Below are 21,025 nucleotides of genomic sequence, written 5' to 3' on the forward strand. Positions count from 1 at the left end.
TTAGGAAACAACTGTAATCTCATTATACGCAATTGTGACATCTCTCGCACGTGGTCAATCAAGAACCTGGTCACCCGTGATCACATGATCACGATCAAGTACCACGGTCACACACCCACCATTCGTACGTTTTTGACAGATCGACTCTTAAATAGACAGATAATGTTCATAAATATTACAGTAAAAACCATAACCACTTTTATTCACATTTTTTTAGTTATTTAAAAATAAACTCCCATGACACGTACCACAAGCGAATATTAGTTGATCAAGTGGAAATTTATTAACACAGATTATAAACTGAGCCACGCGTTTATCCAAAAAGAGCGACAACACTAAATTCCATAAAACATAGACTTGAGCAAATCCTATGACAGCTGTCACCAAGCTATATTTTACAGTGGACACTGTCATACAATGCCAGGCCTGGCTCAGTCTATGATCCCGAAATTAAGAATCAATCTGTAAAAATTGCTTAAAATTAGCTCAGTCCAGGGGATGGCACAAGCCTATACCTACACACAGACACACAGAACACTAAGTTTTTCGATCACTAGGAGTTTGGTCTCTACGCCACCGTGTTAGGGATCAATGTCGTTTAAATCGCCAATCACAAGTATGTAGATTCACCTGAAATGAGAAACCCATGTAAGCGACCGAGCTTTACATACGACCTCTATTATAAAAAAGATTTGCAAATAAAACTAACGAAAAATAATAAAGAAGTTAACACAACTACACCGATAATTAATTTTATGTCAGTCCTTTATTGGCAAATAAAATATTTAAATATATACAGACTATACTTCAATTCTATGACAACTAAATTGCGTCGCAGTAAAAAGGTTCATTGCAAATCTTTACCATAACATAATAGAGGTCAGTGCACACACCACAGATTACGTTTGAATTATCGTAGACAATCAACGATAATTCAAATATAGAACATGGCCTAAAAGGCGCTAAATTGAGTCTGTGGCATGTGTGTGTCGGTTCTGCGAAGCTGTACAGCGGATGAATGTTAAATGAATGATTGACAGTGCCAAAATATTACTGGAATAATTAAGAAACATTATATTCCACGTTAGTAAAAGAATTTAGGAGATATTTTGGCTACTGAAGGGTTAAGACAGACACATGACACAGCCCACAACACAAAGACAGGACATTTTACAAAAGGATTGCATGCATACATAACATTATTTAACATAGCTACTGAAAAAGTTATTTTAAATGTTTTTCAGTTTCAAATTATAATCGAGAGTCAAACAATGTACTTGATAGAATGCAATGATTGTGAAAATGAAAAAAAAAAATGATTATTTAAAAAAATAGCGAGAAAGAAAGCTCAATTATAAAGAACCTTCGCTAAGTAACATTTAAAGAAAGCTTTCACCTGTATACTGTGTTCGTACACAAAACGAATAGCGAAAACTTCGTGCTAATAGAGCAGTGATTAAAAGTGTAATGTTTGATCCATCACCACCTCTCCTTTCATCAAGAAGACGAGAGAGTAGCAAATACTGATTTGAACTTTAGAAATTACGATTAAATAATCTTGCGATCATGGTAACCCTATTTAAGTAAACAACTATTTTCGCGATTTATCATCATTTAAGTGACTAAATTTAATTTTAATAAACTGATCCGTGTATTGAAGATTCAATGTTATAATAGGCTATTTGACAATTTAAAACCATTTCAGATTAATCTGTGACTATAGAACTTATACAAATTGTTAGATTTAATTCTGATAAGTTTGACGTCACGTACCAAGTCTGTAAGCACGTAAACAAAGGTCAAGATTTGTACAAATACTTTTTATATTTAGACCAAAAACAGCCTCCGAGGAAATTAAACTCCAACAGTATTAGGATGTCAGACAGGTGTATTTACAAGCATGCTACGTCATTATAGTTAGGAAGATTCCAGTGTTTACCCACGTGGGCCCCACAGAGGGACAATTTGATTATTAAAGTCCTGGGTGATTGATTACTATTCGAAAATGTATTTAAATTATTTGTAATTTGATTTTCAGTATTTCATAATGTCCGAAAATTTATCGTGTTTCGTTAAGAATTTTCTCCTGTAATTTGTCCCTAAAACCTATCATTATTAAGTGAACAATTAAATTTTTTATATAAAAAATTATGTGTAGGGCATAAGAATTTTAGAACGGTTAAGGTGGGGCGCAAATATGGTTGGAAAATGGTATTCTAAATCTGTGACTATTTTGTATCACGTGACTTAAACCAAAATATTTTTACTTATGGATTAATTTTTTTCAAGGTATTCTACTCCAAACGCTTTTTATATGTTTATACGGATTACTCTCAAAACCACTTTATATTTAACTGTCAAATAACCTATACATATATTTAACGATTACATATAATTTATAACAATTAGTATGCTTTATATATTTCTACAAAAAAAAAAAAAAAGACTGCATACACATGCCGAGGGTCTAAATTAACGCAAATAAACACGAACACTAAAGCAAAAATTATAAAAGATATATTTCATTAAATGATAATGCGGTGCGAAACATGCTAAACACGTATACGAACTTTCCATAGATATTAAAATGTTCCTCTAACGAACTTTGTAAGGTAAAAGCAAAAGACTACTGAAAACATGACATTTTCAAGAATGACATTGACATCTTGAATACCATTTTTTATATATACAAAAAAATGTTGTTTATTATATTCCTGTATGGCCACATTTTATTGCATCAACAATAAATCATTTGGATTTTACAAATAAAAAAACGGCATCATCGAGGAAATTTATTAATACAAAGAAAAATACACAATGAATCATAGATTCTATCTTCTATAAGCTATATCGCGTAAGTCAAAAAGGTATTGAATTTTGAAAAACAAAGTGTTGCCTTGGTATTAAGATGGAAAGTCCGTATTTTAATATACATAATATTTACGTGTTGGTTTCGGCGCAGAGCGGCGACAGAGGGCGGTAGCGACCGACGCGTTCGCAACCCGCGCCTACAAATAATTATTTTTTATAGAGTTATTGTCTTTGAAACAAAACATGGAAAAAAGACTAGCTTAGCTTGCCGTCCCTGGATTACAGTTCTTCAAAGGAAAACAGTTAGGAATTAATTAATGGCTAAATAATTAAATGTTTTATAATAAAAATCCAGTCGAGATATTGAATAATCTTGTAAATAAGATTTTGATTTTGGCGCCTTATTAAATGTCATTCCAATTTCAAGATGGCGTCTCCAATGTTTCTATAGTAATGCATGTCTTGCTTTATTGAAATTGGTTTCTAATAAAGTTTTAATTAACTAGATTTTATTTAATTTATTTGTTTTTAAAATGATCAACTTAAGTTATTTCTTTGAAGGTAATATATTTTTAATTTTTGTAGGCAGCAGCGACTTACCACACCAGAAATGTGTTTTCGCCGTTCAGTTCGAACATAAAAAACTATGTAATTGTTAAAACGATTATTATAACAAATTTCCACACAATGGTTTTTTTGCACTTCAAAACGTGCGTGAAACGTATCCGCACGTACGTATACGTATTAGGTGTTACTTTGGAAACTTCATACCTGATTATCTGACACGTTTTATCGTTAATTAATATATGATGCATTATCACCATTCCATTTATATTTTATATTACCATAGATTTCGTTATCGGTTGAAGAGATCTTTTAAAATATATGCTCTTATTCCTCTAATGTTAACAAGTTTTGTATATATCTCACACAGCATAGACAAACTAAAATTTGTATTTTAGAAACAATGTCTAATACGACAGAAATACAAACGTCTCCCTCATAAACCCAATGTAAGAAAGGGACAACATGCTTTGTGCCGTTGCTATCGGAAAAAATTCCAATTGACAAGTTAACCCATATATGTAAGCTTTATCAACAAAATAGAGATCAAATGACTCATTTCTGAAATAAGGTCACAAAACAGCTATCACTTGTCAATATATAATCTGTAAAAATTAAAAAAAAAAATGTGTGATACATACATAACAAACAATTAACGCTTTGTATTGAGACAACATCCTGTATACTCACCGCTTAAACTATGATCTAACATTCGAAAACTTATATGTCGGATTACATACTTAAATTATATTTACAACGAGAACAGAGAAAACCAAAATAAATGGTATCGCTGTAATAACTTAACTAAATTCATCCTCTCATTATCGAGTGAACTTTAATCTACTATATGTATATGTGAATGTGTAATCAACGTTTTATTATGCATTATATGTACTACAATCAAAATTAATTTTAATATAAGCGGCCCATGGAATCAGTCCAGTAGTTTACCTAACCCAATTTACATATTACATACCTTTTTAGGTCTGGACCTCAGATTTCTGTATCCGCTTCATAATAATTTCTCAATCTAATAGGCGAGTGGCTCTGTGGCTGACACACACCGTCGACTATTTGGGTCTAAGGCAAGCCGGTTTCCTCACGATGTTTTCCTTCACCGTTCGAGCAAATGTTAAATGCGCACGGTTACATATTATATACTGACAATATTGACATTTCAAATAACGGTTGTTGAATGCATAATAAAACCTACAAATCATCAACAATCATGTTTATTTTTCTTTTTTCGGCTCTCACCGAATTTCCCGCTAAATTCCCGCCATGAAGCTCTCATGTCGCCCAGAGACAAGCGCGGTTTGGATCGCTTCTCGTCCATAGACTGATCCGACCCAACTTTAGGTATACTCCCCTCCTTATCACTCTCTGTACTCTCTGTCTTTTTCGATTCGAAATTCGACTCGTACTCTCCATACGAATATTCGATCGGGGCGAAGTTCGGTCGATTTCTCTCCGCCTTATATCCGATGCAATTACAAGAGCCGTTGAGACAGGAATCGCACGATTTCGTACTAACGTTACTTATATCCGATTTATATGTTTTACAATCGCATTCGATATCGTAACGCTCCTTCTCGCGACACTTGCCCGTACATTCTTTCGTATTCGAATCGGGCTTAATCGGAAAATCGAATCGCGATTCGCAACTTATATCGGACGGGGTGTCTTTGCATTGACAGTAATTGGACCAATCCTTGCAATCGCACGTGTTCTTGGAAGACATAACGGAATTCGTGTCTTGGCTGTCAGATTTACAGTCACAATGGCCGCACTGACACAGCGAATGTTCTAGAAACTTGTAAGTCTCTTTACTATCGTTTAATTTACACTCGTAGTCTGTACACTTTTTAGCCCAACCCAAGTGTAAATTGTCTCCAGTTTTATTCCCGCTATCCTTTTCACACGTAACTTTATCCCCTTTATCGAAGTTATGGTTGCACGGTTTAAGTGTATCCTTCATGTGTACGCTCGAGTGTAAGTGTATAGGTGTGTGTAAGTGTAGAGGTGTGTGCAAGTGCAAGTCCTGCTCACCGGAGTCCCAGTGGGCATCTGGTTCTGTGTCGGGCTCCGAACACGAGGAAGCCGTCGAGGACTGGGGCGAAGGCGCTCTGTCGCAGTGACCGCTGAACTTTGACGTTTCTGGTTGCTTCTGGATTATTATCTCCACCTACAATTTATAAAATTTACTGCTCTAGTATCTAACAAAAGTCTAGTTGCATTATTTCTTAATCTATATGTAGATACCTTTATTGAATTTTGAAAATGAATATTTTAATAGTCCACAAAAAGATGTTAAAAATCAAAAACAGAAGACACAGAATGTAAACAGTAAATTATCTGTGGTAAAATCAAAATTTCCTTACGTCATATTATAGCCAAATAAGGCGTACTTAAAACCTAAACTTATTATATATAGCTGTTTATTAAAATGGTCTAGCTAATTAAAATTGTAAAAATACTATCATTCCGGCCCGAAGGACCTTCCACCGTATGTATCTATTTGAGGATTTTGTGTCTTCTATCAGACATTTTCTTGAGTTATCTACTTAAGATTTGTAATTTAATAGCTGATCATAAAAATGGCTCTCATTTAGCTCTTAATTAGTTTTATAAGCACACATCTAAATTTAAGTTTTTGATAGAATAAAATTACCTTAAAATCCTCACTATACAGTTTGTGTTGCTTGTCCTTGTGCGCGTCATCCAACTCCCATTTATTAAGGGTCAGCTTAAATGTCTCCAGGTTCGGACCTAATTTTTTTTTAGATTAATTTATCAAATATATATTGTAATAGCGTTTTAAAAAAAATCAAAATATAATATGAACTATAAAAATATAATTATAAATTAAAAAAATAAATAATAAAATCAAAACGTTTTAAAATTATAACCGTGGTGTTTAACTTTTGAAAAAAAAAAATTTGTTTAGCTTAAATATGATCATAATTTGTAAGAATTAAAAGCTATACCACCATTATATCACCAAGTATGCCACAATTATATCACCATCTACTCATTAAAGATTCAAGTATTTATCTCTCTTTTCATCACAGCGTAAACTTAATGACGGAAAGAGAAAAAACATCATCTTTAAAAAGTTCAATTTATTTAAAGAATAAGCCTGTTAGTATTCAATTAGAAAAGGGACAGTAGGTAGTAGTAGATACAATATTTTGCTTGCAAGTTTGATTAGTAAAACAATATAAGAAAGCTCACTATCTTGCGGCGAGGGCACGGGCTGCGAGCCCACGCAGGCGGTGACGAAGAAGGTGTTGAACCAGAGATGGAAGAGCCTCTCCTTGCGCATCATCTTCTGCTTGGCGTACACGTCCAGGCGCACGTCGCCGCTCAGAGGCGTGCACGCGAGTGGACACACGCGCACGTAGCGCTCGCCGCGGCGCGTCTCGTGACTGCCCAGGCACGTCTACGATTTTATATAACATGATATTAGTATTGGGAATAATATATGCAAATATCGTATACAATGGTTAGCTACTGTATTTGTTTCATGATCATTTGTTCAGCAGTTGAGCAGTGTTGGTCTAGTGGCTTCAGCGTGCGACTCACATCCCTGAGGTCGTAGGTTCGTTCCCCGGCTGCACCAATCGGCTTTCTATGTGCGCATTTAACATTCGCTCGAACGGTGAAGGAAAACATCGTAAGGAAACCGGCTTGCCTTAGATTCAAAAATTTGACGGCGTGTGTCATTAGTAAAGATCATGAAACAGATACAGAAATCTGAGGCCCAGACCTAAAAAGGTAGCCATTGATTTACCTTTAACCAATATAAAAAGTAAACAAGTCTGCTATGGTTACATCTATCCAATCCATAGTGGTTTTATTATATATTCTGTAATAAAATATCTATATCTATATTCACACTGTATACGTGCTAACGATAATATAAATAAATAAAAAACCTGCGTTTACACAAGACGTAATGAGACAGAATTGCCATCTAAAGTTCTAATATGTAACTACTAAAGGAATACATCAACCATTAGCGTGTTGCTTCATGCTACGTTCGCTCTTTCTCACTCTCTCTCAATTCAATTCAGGTTTCAATTACTCTCTTCCTTTTCTTCGACAAAAACGCTGCACATCTTCGTGACGCTAATATTATTATTATTACATTTCATCCGTAATAATTTTACCCTCGTGCGCCTAAAGAAATTTCACTATAAAAACAGCCGTTTAAAACCCTAATTGTACCTTAAGCGACAACTTCGCCTGCGCAACAGTGATCTCCAAGGTACAGTGGGCAGCGGAGAGTGTTGGAGGCGGTGACATCACCACTTCTCGTATGTGCACCTTACTGGCCGTATAGTGGAGGGACGAGCGGACCAGCGAGGCGAAGTACTCCACGTACCGCCTTTGAGAGGGTATCGTCACACCTGGAACGCACAAAGAGCTGTTTTCAGAAATTTAATGTTAAGTATCAGATATATTTAGATGTTATAGTAATTTCAAAGGAAATTCTAAAGGCATGGTGACACTATTATAGTTACAATATATACATAATTATTATTCGAAGGTTCCTGGGTCTTCGATTTTTGTTTTATTCTATACTAACCACTAGCGTACAATGAAATGTTAATTGCTTACAAATGAATGCAAAAAACAGTCGAAAAGAGTGCCTACGTCTGGCTATACTCTCGGGGCGTAACTCCCATGATTTAGTTAATTGCTACGAAACGAATGACTGAAATGTAACAGTCAAAGAGAGTGCCTACGTCTGGCTATACTCTCGGGGCGTAACTCCCATGATTTAGTTAATTGCTACGAAACGAATGACTGCAATGTAAAAGTCAAAGAGAGTGCCTACGTCTGGCTATACTCTCGGGGCGTAACTACGACTGTATAGGAAATTGTCACGCTTATAAAACTAAGAAAGCCTAAGTGAGGAAAATGTTCAGCCTTGGCTCGTAAAATGATATATGATTAATTATATATTTATAAAAAAATTATAAATATAGAAAGATTTTTAGTTGTTAATCCAGGTCTATAGACAATTTAGTATATACCTTTCTCGTCATGAGTCCTCTTAGTGCCGTAGAACTTCAAAGCTTCATCTGCAGTCGCCTTTTGCCCGCTGTACAATAAGTAACAGCATACCATTGTTCCTGAAACATTATATTTTAAATATCATTAATAAAATAAAATAAAACATCATAAACTCATCTTTACAACTATTTATTACTAAAGATGTTATGTGGAACATGGTGTAATGGTTGCAGCTCCTAACAAACGTTGTGTAAAACAAAAAACTTGGCGATTAAAAAGAGTGGCGGAGAGTTTATTTATTGCAAGTTCTTTTTAGACGTTCATAAGTGTACATTGTGTTACCTATATGAATAAATGATTTTTGACTTTCAAACAAATCCGGACACATCTAAGAATTGACGATTTGTATTCCCAACGCCAAAACGAAGAACTGTGTTTGGTCAAGTACTTCTTTACATTTAGGGACCCTTCATACTAAAATGTGACAGCCTGTGTCAGGCATAGGCCGATCACCTACTTGCCTATTAGATCGACAAATGATCATGAAACGGATACAGAAATCGGACGCCCAGACGTAAAAAGGTTGTAGTGCCACTGATTTTTTTATCATTTTCATTAAAAGTTAATAACACATCAATATCAATATATTTTAAACGTAAAAACTATAATTATAACTTTAAATTTGTACATACATAATTAATATAACAATGTCGCTTTAGCAAATTCGCTCTGCAAACATAAAAAAAAACTATTTTTTTACTATTATGAAAGTAAAAAACCTTTTCAGCTTAAGGTAGTTTTTTCTTTATATATAAGAGGTATTTATATATAAAAGGTATAATAAATAAAAGAACAAATTTACGGGGTTTCACCTTACACGATAAGAAATTGTATAAAAACTTGTATAACATCGAATCAATTAAATGAGTAATTTTAATATGGCAATTAAAATTGTAGTTATTTTCGTATCAATAAAAACTTGATAAATTATTCATTTACTTATATAACTCTTTGATTGGATATTTGACCGCCGTTTTAGTGTTTAAATGTGCGATTCTCAACTCGTCGTGCTTTTAAAACCCGGCTAACCTATCAGCCTCAGTGTCTGACACAAGCCGTCGACTTTTTGGGTCTAAGGAAAGCTTATTTCCTCACGACTCTTTCACCGTTCGAGCGAATGTTAAATGCGCACAAAGAATAGTCCATAGTTGCACAGCCGGGGATCGAACCTAAGACCTCGGCGATGAGCATCGTACGCTGAAGCCACTAGGCCAACATTGCTCAAATAATAATGCCTTTTTTTAGAATAATAGAGTCTACCTTCACCGTTCGAGCGAATGTTAAATGCGAACATAGACAAAAAGTCAATTGGTGCACAGCCGGGGCTCGAACCTACAACCTCAGGTATGAGAGTCGCACGCTGAACACTGCTCACACATGGAATAGCCCATTCCAATAATTCTCCACAAAAATGGGTAAATTGCGTAATAGAACCCTTTCCGTACCTTTCCTTTAAACCACACACAAAGGCATTCCCAAATTTACAGCTATACCACAAAGGAATATAGCCATTACTGCGTCGACATAAAATCTCTTTTTCTTTAACACGGCCGATAACGATCCGTTATTGGACTATTTCGGGATGAATATTTAAAATCACAAAAGAATACGATACTTATAATATAGCTAGCAAGTCTTTTGTTGCATAGTTTTGCTACTTTGTGTAAGATCCTGTTTGCGCTAAATCGGTGTCAGTCAAAGAAGGATGACTATTGTTGATTTTGACTTCAAATCATTTATTTCAATTAGGCCTATTAAAAAAACATGACTAGTTGCCCCTTTCAAAAGGTAGTTTCATATATAGAATGGGCAAGAAACTCCATACTTACTCTTTTAAAATAGTTTTTACAATTTTTTGTATACATTGATTTGATAATTATATGTGAAGACCATGTACCTAGAACAAAAAATTATATACCAAAATAAAATAGGCGCATGCTGTTATAAAAAACAATTTTATGTAGGTACATGGTACATGGGTCACATATTCACAAATATTGCAACTATAAATTTAACATTATTATTTATAAAAAATAAATAATTAACATACAATCAAACAGTGTGTGAGGGTAGATTCTTGTTACAGAATTATAACTTCTGAAATCTCCGCGTTATACGGGGGGGAAAAACCGTGTCGTATGGGGGTACGAAATCGCGTAATACGAAAACGCATTATAAGGGGGATTACTGTATATAAAAGTATTAATACTACATATTAGTATGAATACTTTCTAATACGCTCAAATTCTCACTATCACTTTCCCCTTGAAGATGTATTTCCCGTCGTCATAAATGGGTCTTATACAGTAGAACCTCTATAAGTCGAACATCAAGGGAGACGCCAAAAAATTCGAGTTATAGAGTTTTCAACTTATGGAGGATTTCGACTTAGGCGGATTTTGATTCGACATAATGAGTTTGAGGTTTATTGTTATAAATTTTAATAAAATTGAACACCTGACACAAAGCAAGCAAACACGTGTTTCCATGAGTTATAAATTTATTATTGTATACTCCTAAAATGTTTTCTAAGAAACAATAGTGTACTCACATTGTCGGCAAGTTCTTAAAGTCGGTAACTTATTTTTGTTCGAACAATAGAGATAATAAATTCCAAATGATCAAGTTGTAAAGGTTGTAAAATAAAACGTTCCTATGTTCGAGATACAGAGGTCAAATTTAATTTTTCGAGTTATAGAGTGAAAATATGTACCAAAATGGCTTGGAGAGACTCGGTGATTATTTCGATTAACAGAGGATCAAGATTTCAAGTAATGGAGGTTTTGGTGTTTTAAGGGAAGGGAACAAAACATTTTTTCGAGATTTGGAGGTTTTTGACTTATCGAGGTTCGACTTAACGAGGCTCTACTGTATATGTAAAAAGTATATTGTTATATGTATTGAGTTTAGTAACACGTGTAGTTAAGATCAATCTAAGACATTGAAGGTCGTATGTTAATGTAAGTTCACATTGACTCACAATTAAAAATTCTTGTCGGTTTAAAATAATTTTAATGTTGTTAAAGACGAGAGCGATAGAGACTAAACCTTATTTAAAGTTTCGGAGAGTTTTTGAAGTGAAAACTTCTTTAGTGGCGTTGTACATTTTTTTTTGAATGGGTAAAAAATGTTTAACACGCGTCAGGACACGTGACCTGATCGAAAATTCGTAAGACGGATGGAGAGTAGACAGCTGGCGCGGCGTATTTAATGTAATATAAATTGTCATGTTTGTGTACGATAGCGCAATAAATAAATATTGTATTCTACCACATAAACGATAGTACTTTTATACTGATAATTAAAGCAACCGTTGTTAGAACTAAGCAATACACACCTGTTCTGCCCTTTCCAGCTTTACAATGCACTGCCGCCACATTTCTCGAGTCGGCACTGAGCCACGAATGAACAGACTCGCAGAACGGCTGTATCAGCTCGATATTCGGCGGCGTGTGGTCTTCAAAAGCATATATTTCCACCTGAAATTTAACATAATAATTAATTTTAATAAATATTAAAAACAGTGCGCCCAACTTCGTCGTCGACATGTATATACGTATATATGTTCATTGTAGCTGTTCGTTCGGTTGCCACCAATATAGGCAAATTATTGCAACAATGTTTAAAAATGTATCTACCCCGAAATTCGAGTCGATCGATCCTCAAACATACTTCACCCTTATCCACGCACTCCCGACATAAAATCAGCCAGTGCGCAAAGGCAATCTACTGCGGTATCGTGTGAATGTGGTTAGCACGTTCCCAGAAATTGGCTTTTGAATTCTGCATGGAAGTCTGCGGTCTACTCAGGGTATTGTGTAACAGGAGATCAAGGACGCAATGACACAATGGTTTAATTTTAAATATATGGACAGCGGATTCTTCCAGCCCTTTTTAAACACTAAATTATTTTAATAACGAAAAAAGTTGCCTATTTATGTATTTCCGCCAAAACACTTGCGAGCCTTCTGGCAATGTAAGGGCCAGTATTTAACCAAGTACTTATGTACTTGCATATAACAACGTTTATATACAAGTATAAAATAATAATACGACACAAGATATTAATGGTATTCATAAAAAAAAGTCGATATCGGCTACCATACCATATTTCGCTTGTTTAAATAGCAACTAAATAAAAAGAGACGTTTTACTTAATTGTAATATAGAGTGTTAGTCTGTGGTAAAATATAGAATTTTCGAATATTTGTCACGAGAATTTTTGTTAGAACATTTTCGGACGTTAATTAGGAATTAGATTAAAATAATTGCTTTAAAGAACTTTTTGGAATAACCAACTCTAAATGTTGTTTTTATATTTCACGCAATTAATTATTATGTTTTTGGTTTCTTGTAATAAATATATATACTATTTCAGCAACATATTGGAGTTTCATTCGACATATGTATAAAAAAAGGCTATAAATAAATATATGTATGTATAAAAACTTGAGTTGTCTACTCTCTCTCTCGTACGGTGTAGAATCTTAGACTGGCAGAGACAATGTCCAATAGTCTCTAATATAATAGTGTCCAATAGTAATCTTTTTTTTTTTTTACAATAGGAGGCAAACGGGACACACTCAATGCCAGAGGGCTCGTTGCCCGGCCTTTTAAGAATTGATACGCTCTTTTCTTGAAGGACCCGAAGTCGAATTGGTTCCCAAATACTTCAGTGGGCAGCTGGTTCCACATAGTGGTGGTGCGCGACAAAAACTGCCTTAAAAAACGCTCAGTTGTCGAACAACGGACGTCGAGGTGATACGGGTTGAATTTTGCATTCTGCCATCCGATGATGAAACTCAGCTGCAGGTATTAATCCGAACAACTCCTCTGAACACTCTCCATAGTAGAGGCGGTAGAACACAGAGTCAGATCTGGGTTTATCGCCAAAAAGAACTTCGACAGACCGCATACGAAATACAACCGTGATGGACAGAAAGCAGAAGTATAAAGAAGTGCTTATGACGGTCAAGAAAAGGAAACTTGAGTATTTCGGACACGTTTTACTTAACACCAAAATATACGATCTCCTACTAATCAAGTCAAAGTGGCAAGTAGGAGATCTGGCCGCAGACGCGCGTCTTGCTTGAAAAACCTCAGTTCAGTATGTCAAGGAAAAGGCATACTACAATTACGTATTCGATTAATTAAGAAAGAATGAGATCAAGTTATTTATGGACACAATTTAAATATAGATTTATAAGACATGTTGAAAATTTCACGTCCATTACCACATTTAATTTATTTTATCAATGTTAACTGTATTCGCATTTATTAACGAAATCATATATAATTTAAACTTCTATTAGTCAACAATTACAAGTTAATTTTAGTAATATTTAAGCTGTTTTTGTAAAACTACTAGCGTCACCCAAACTGAGACAAAGACAACTGTATGGAAAGGACCAAGAGGAAGAAGAGGTCGCCCAAAAAAAAGTTGGATAGAAGAAATAGAAGCGGTAGCAGGAAACGAATGGAGAAAGAGAGCCATAGACAGAGTCAGTTGGAAAAAGCTGGAGGAGCCAGCTCCGATCGACGGTACTGAAGGTAGCTAGGATATAGGATAACAAGCAAAAGAAAATGTAAAATAATCTAAGCTGTGTATTATAATTTGTTTTTGTCATGATTGGAACTAAAATGTTTAAAATAAAAATAAGTTTTACTCTATGGTATCTTGTCATTTTATTAAAAATGTTAGCGAAGTCACCTTAACTTATTTTATCATAATTTTCGGTAAATTTCTACCTTAAAACAGCTCTCTGCTCTTTATTTTTTTCTATCGTTCTTTACGACTTGTATGTAGTACCCCAAATAATATTAAGGAGGCTTTGGCTTTGGATGCATGATGTAAATGATACTGTCTCAGTTCTCAGTTTTTTTATTCTAAGCGGCGTTTGTGATCAGCCTTGCGATTCTGTAACTCACTTTTCGAACTCTCACAGCGGTTTTCGCAGCGGCGGTCGCGCTCAAATCAGTCGTAAAATTACAATCTACCGAATAATAATACGTTAAATTGTAAGCAGTGCGTTGAGGACCTCAACTTGAGGTTCACAATCTTTCGACAGTTCACAATCTAGGTGTTTACAATTTTACGGTGACATATATCCCATTCATAAATATTTTTTAATACATTTCAATAACATATAGGCCAGACTAATCTATACAAAACGATTTTTTTTATTAGATGTCGGATTAAAGGATTTTTTCTAACACGAATCAAAAGCGCAAATTCATTAAATTATTTACACGTAAATTTAAATTAAACCCGTTAAAATTTTTTGACTAAAGCCAATATTATCGTGATTATTTTTCCGACCCAAATATCGGCCAATAGAATTGCACCATTCGACGTCACGTGGTACAACCTACATGGTATTATACTGATAATTTTTTGTGAAAATTTTCTCTGGTCGTTGCTTCAAGAAAAGTATTAAGTAGTTGTTTTATTCATTATGAAATTCTTATTTGTTAACTGTACATTTCGTCTCATGGTGCAATTCTATTGGCCGACATTTGGGTCGGAAAAATAATCCCCCGAATACCACACGAGCTTCAAGGTTGCTTGTGGTATTATAAGTGAAAATTCCATTAAAATTGAAAATCTTCTAACCATGACCACTTAACGCAATCCGTGGGCGTGATCCCATAAATGCCCACAAATGTCACGGTCACGTCACGGTGGGCGTACGAGAGTTTGTACATAAAATTAAGTCTGAAGCCGACTTTACAAACGAGAAATAGTATGGACCTATCTCTTATTATTACGTACCTTTCCAATATACGTACATTGTACAATATTAAAAATAATCTTAACCTAATATATAAAATTCTCGTGTCACAATGTTCGTTCCCATACTCCTCCGAAACGGCTCGATCGATTCTTATGATTTTTTTATGCATATTCAGTACCTAAGTCTGAAAATCGGACAGCATCTCTTTTTCATCCCCCTAAATGTTAAAGGTCCCAGGTCCCAGCCCAAAAATGTTTTTAGGTAAAACTTACTGTTTTTATTTTTTTATAATACAGCATACAAAAATACATACAACCCTTAATTGTCACCCCTCCACGATCAACAATTTTTATTTTAGTAGATAGTTATTTTTATTAAACTAAAAAAAACGTTTCTTAGAAATAATATACATAGCAAAACGACGTTTGCCGGGTCAGCTAGAAGTAATATAAAATACATAAATAGAAAATTAAAACAAATTCAAAAAGTTTGGTCCCAGTGATTTAACAGTTTAAAAGTCAAAAATCATTTATTCATATAGGTAACAAAATGTACACTTATGAACGTCAAAAAAGAAATATACATTAAATGCTTCTAATTTTACATTTACTGCCAGTTTAGTAATCAAGGGCGTAGAACGGAAAGAAGAACTGGTAATGAAACTCTCCGCCACTCTTTTTAATCGCCAAATTTTTTGTTTTACACAACGTTTGTAATTTGCAACCATTACACCATGTTCCACATGACATCTTAAGTAATTAATAATAATAAAATAAATTAAAAACAAACATTTGTCCTCTATCAGCAGGAGGCATGGTTGAATAGGAGCACGCACTTACAATCTCGTGGGAACAACACGCAAATACATAGTCGAAATAACTAACATCACCGCATACACGAATTCAAGTGCGACCAAAATGTAAAATCATACACACCGCAACTCACCGCAAGGCCCCTAACAACCAACGAAGCCCTCAAATAAAAAACCCTCTAAAAAACTCGAATACCGCACACAAGGACCAAAACCTTTTACCTGAGCGAACCCAATTCGGGACAAAACCGGAAGTGCCTCCCACGAAACAAATAGTACCAGCTCTATTAAACTAGTTTAAACCCTTTAATATTTATGAACAGTTTAATTATTCCATGAGAACCGTCTAGATGACAAGGTCATTTTTGATGTTTGACTAGACTAGACTTTGGTAATGACACAATTTATGGCTTTGTACTAATAAATTGTGCCAGAATCCGTCCTGTATTCAAATTATAATTTGTATGTAAATTTATAATTTAAAAAAAAATCAGTGGCGCTACAACCTTTTTAGGTATGGGCCTCAGATTGATGTATCTGTTTCATGATCAGCATCCTGTGCCTGACACACGCCGACTATTTAGGTCTAAGGCAAGCCGGTTTCCTCATGTTTTCCTTCACTGTTCGAGCGAATGATAAATGCACACATGGAAAATAAGTCCATTGGTGCACATAAGCCGGGGATCGAAACTACCTCAGGGATGAGAGTCGCACGATTAAGCCACTAGGCAACAGAGCTCTTTCAAATTTATACATCTAATACAAATTTTAAGTAGATCTGATAGTTTATATGTAAAACATACTTATAACACATCTAGAAATAAATTTTTATCAACTCTTCCCATGTTCATGACTGTCGCCGTTTACCGACATTTATATACTCTTTATATAAAATCTGTTTTACGAGTATTAATGCGATATTAACACATTTATATATAAATCAAAGCCTCCTGCGTTTCACATCAGTAAGCTAGAAACTGCCCATCTGACTTGGTTTCAATAAAGCCAAAAATGCGCACGGCGGGGAATGCTCGGCACCAAAAGCGACAGGTATCTGCTCCAGGCACTGCGTCATAAAACCACCTTGGGTAGTTCTAACACAACCACATCGAACACTGGGACCGCCACTTTACAAGGACCTCAGCGGTAATTAATGAAGCATATAGATATTGCATAATAACCATATATGAAATAAATAAACTATTGTTTTTTGTCTATTAGATAAATACTCAGTAGGTACAGTTATGGTAACCCGTACCGCGTTATAAGAAATCGCGTTGTAAAACCGTTAACCATTCAAAAACTAGAAACACGAATTAAGTTATTGCAAAGGTACGAACTTATTATTGACTGACAAATCATTACAAATTTCACACTCCAGAAAGAGATTAGAAATCTCCGCGTTTAGGTCTGGCCTAAGATGGTTGCAGCTCCTTACAAACGTTGTGTAAAACAAAAATTGGCGATTAAAAAGAGTGGCGGAGAGTTTATTGCCAGTTCTTCTCTTCCGTTCTACGCCCTTGATTTGAGAACTGGCAGTAAAAGTAAGATTAGACGCATTTAATGTATATTTCTTTTGTGACGTTTATAAGTGTACATTGTGTTACCTATATTATTATTATTATTTTTTTTAGACAATTCACACCAATTGACCTAGTCTCATGCTAAGCTAGTGAAGCTTGTGTTATGGGTACTAGGCAACGGATATACATACATATTATAGATAGATAGACATATAAATACATATTTAAACACCCAAGACCTTAGCACAACACCAAATGCTCATCACATCTATCTTCGTCTCAGCCGGGGATCGAACCTATATGAATAATTGATTTTTGACTTTGTCCTTTTTTAGACGTCCTTTGATCATTGGTTCTAAAACTTGCGAGCTTTCTCATAATGTGAGTGAACCAAAGTTCGTAGTACAATAACAATTACCTAATTATTTTCAAACATAGCCAGCCAGTTTGGATTATTTAATTGCAGTGAAATTAATTGCATTATCTGCAATTAATATTTATGGACCGCAACCTTAAATTATTATAAAAATATAAATGAATATAACTTTAAATGTCTAGACTACAGTTGGACTTTAATCAAATTAACGATATTAATATCGTTAATCATGAAATAGAAAATATATTTTTTTTAATTGAACACTGCTTCGTTCGAATAGTTTCTCTCTATATTAATCTCGTGTTTCTCAGTGGTCAGTGATTTGTCACCGAGACCGGTCGTTACCTGCGCGCGCTAGTGAATTATTTTTCCACGAGTGCAATTACCTTCCTACCCTCACTGTGATAGTGACTAATTATTATGGAATCGTTTTTGTGTGTTTTATATAAGTGATAACTTCGCTACTCGCCAATTGTTTCTGATTACAGGAACAAAATGAACCCCCAATCGTTAGTCAATAACCCTAGTTATGCTACTGTCACCCAAAATACCATGTTCCCTAAAAAGGATCAAGCAATTGTCATCGATGCTTTAGAAAACGTTCAAATCAAAGATTATGCCCAAGCTTTAGGAAGAATCATAGACCCATCCCAAATCCGATTTTTATCAAGAATATCAAACAACAGAATTTGTATTTACGTTTCTTCAAAGGTAATCGCTGATGAGATCATTGACAATAAAAAATATGTTACGATCCAAAACCAAAAATTACCCATCCGACCTCTGATCAGCAGAAACAGACGTATCATAATATCGAATGTTTGTCCCATTATACCGCACATCGATATTGAAAAGAAGCTGTTAGAAATGAACATTACACCGCAGTCTCCCATCTCTTTCCTGCGTGCTGGTTTCAATGAAACAGGCTATAATCACATCCTAAGCTTCCGAAGACAAGTTTACGTAACTCCCGAAGATTTCACCCGACTTCCAGAAAAACTATCTATTGATTTTGAAGAAACAAATTACTGGATCTATTTCTCATCAGATACTATGACATGTTTCATATGTAAAAAAGACGGTCACGTAGCCTCTAAATGCCCGGATAATAGTAACGACTCAAATGTTGTCAACGAAAAAACACTACGGGATACTACGGAGACACCAATTTTCAAGCGGCCACACCCTCCCACTGAATCTTCGACTACAACTGATTTCATGGAGTCTGAAACAACAAGAGAAAAAAACCTAACTAGCAACGAAAATAGTGATGAGGACTTCGATGATAAATCTTCCCAGTCCAGCTTAGATGAAGTACACATATCCAAGAGTGTAAAAAAACTTAAAACATCGCCTCATAGCGATCTTGAATCGATCGACTGGGATCACGTTGAAAAGTTTACAACCAATTCAGGTAAAGAGTACCCACTATCTGGAAAACAAGTGAAAGATTTTCTCACTCACACATATCGGGTTAAGGATATATCGAAAATAACTTACAGTTATACAGAAGACATTAGTGCCTTAATTGAAATGTTTTCTGACTTAATACCGATCATATCATATCGTAGTGTTAAGAACAGACTTTCTCGTATTATAGGTAAACTTAAGCTCTTAGCTATTAAGAAAAATCCCAATTTAATTAAATAAGTTACTTTTAAGTCAATACTATTTACATAATATATCTATTTTTTGTGTGATTTGATGGTCTCGACCATCGGATTCAAACTTAATATTATTCAATGGAATTGTCAAAGTCTTATACCAAAGTTAAGTGAATTGGACGTATATTTACATTATCAAAAGGTACATATATGCATTCTTTCTGAAACTTGGCTGCAATGCGATCACCAAATTAATTTAGCAGGTTACTCTGTCTTTAGAAAGGATCGAGCAGATGGATATGCAGGCTTAGCTATCCTGGTCCATACATCTATAAACTGTAGTCTCAAACTTCTCCCAAGTAATTTTAATAATATTGACGTCTTGTGCCTTGAAATCCTTAATAGCAATAAACTTCAACATATCATAGGGGTCTATTCTCCTACAAATGTCACAGTTAGCGTTGGAGAATACCAGGAGCTTTTTAGTCACTTTTCTGAGAAAACTCTAATAGTCGGAGATTTCAATGCTCATCACATGGCTTGGTCATATACTACTGACACAAGAGGTAGGCTTTTATCGAACGCTAGCATATCACATAATTACGTATTTCTTAACAATGGAGACTTTACCCGTTGCGCTAAGCATAATGATAGTATGATATGCACATCACCTGATGTCTCCTTTTGTAGTGCCGATCTCTCACTAGACTTTGAGTGGAGCGTCACTAACGAATCTCTTGGCAGTGATCACCTCATTATTTCTATTAAAACGTTAGACAGTACCCAAAATAGCCCCGAATTAAAAAGGAACATCAAAAAGGCCAACTGGATAGATTACACTCAACACATAGAATCTGCATGTGAGGGATTAGATTACGGAGATAACGTTCAATATAACTACGATAAACTTATTGAGGTTATTGAAGAAAGTGCTAATAAAAACATCCCATATATTAAAACCGGTTTTAACCCTAAAAAATTCAAACCTAAACCTTGGTGGAATCCTGATTTATCGAAGGCAGTAGCTGAGAGACGATTATCTCTTAAAAAATTTAGGAAACTACGATCGGTCGAAAACTATTTAATTTACAGGGAAAAAGTAATTATTGCTAGAAAACTAATTAAACTTGCTAAAAGGAATTCCTGGCAACAGTTTTGTGATAGCATAGATTACAGTACGCCCAGTTATGAGGTTTGGAGGAAACTCAGATGGATTAAAGGTTACCGAAGCCCAAAGCATTACTTACCAGAAAATACCGCAGTCTCCTTTTTAACAGAACTCACTCCTGACAGTGTTTCCATTCAGCCCCTAGATTCCAATATTGATGGTTTAAGTCCTTTTTTTTTTACTCTTACAGAACTTATCTTGACTCTTAAAAGAGTAGATACTTCGGCAGGTTTAGATAACATTACTTATTCTATGATTAACCATTTGCCGGATAACGCGAAGGAATATCTCTTGCACATATTTAACACTATTTATAAAACAGGTGAGATACCAGAGCAGTGGCGTAGGATCA

General features: G+C 34.9%; 1 protein-coding gene across 3 annotated transcripts in view; it reads right to left on the bottom strand.

Moving 5' to 3' along the window:
• Positions 1-21,025, bottom strand: part of LOC125060601 (phosphatidylinositol 3,4,5-trisphosphate 3-phosphatase and dual-specificity protein phosphatase PTEN) — a 57,798-nt gene continuing 36,773 nt past the window's right edge. The window contains exons 3-10 of one of the 3 annotated variants that reach the window (XM_047665545.1): positions 11,795-11,936; positions 8,418-8,516; positions 7,606-7,787; positions 6,610-6,817; positions 6,047-6,144; positions 5,425-5,560; positions 2,945-3,008; positions 1-630 (exon numbers count right to left, since the gene is read on the bottom strand). In XM_047665545.1, coding sequence (XP_047521501.1) covers positions 627-630; positions 2,945-3,008; positions 5,425-5,560; positions 6,047-6,144; positions 6,610-6,817; positions 7,606-7,787; positions 8,418-8,516; positions 11,795-11,936 — 933 coding nt within the window. In that variant the 3' untranslated portion in view covers positions 1-626. Of the gene's footprint in view, positions 631-2,944; positions 3,009-4,445; positions 5,561-6,046; positions 6,145-6,609; positions 6,818-7,605; positions 7,788-8,417; positions 8,517-11,794; positions 11,937-21,025 lie in introns of those variants that run through there. The other 2 variants (XM_047665546.1, XM_047665544.1) reach the window with 2 other exon arrangements.

The sequence above is a fragment of the Pieris napi genome, chromosome 22, assembly GCF_905475465.1.
Source record: "Pieris napi chromosome 22, ilPieNapi1.2, whole genome shotgun sequence".
NCBI lineage: Eukaryota > Metazoa > Arthropoda > Insecta > Lepidoptera > Pieridae > Pieris > Pieris napi.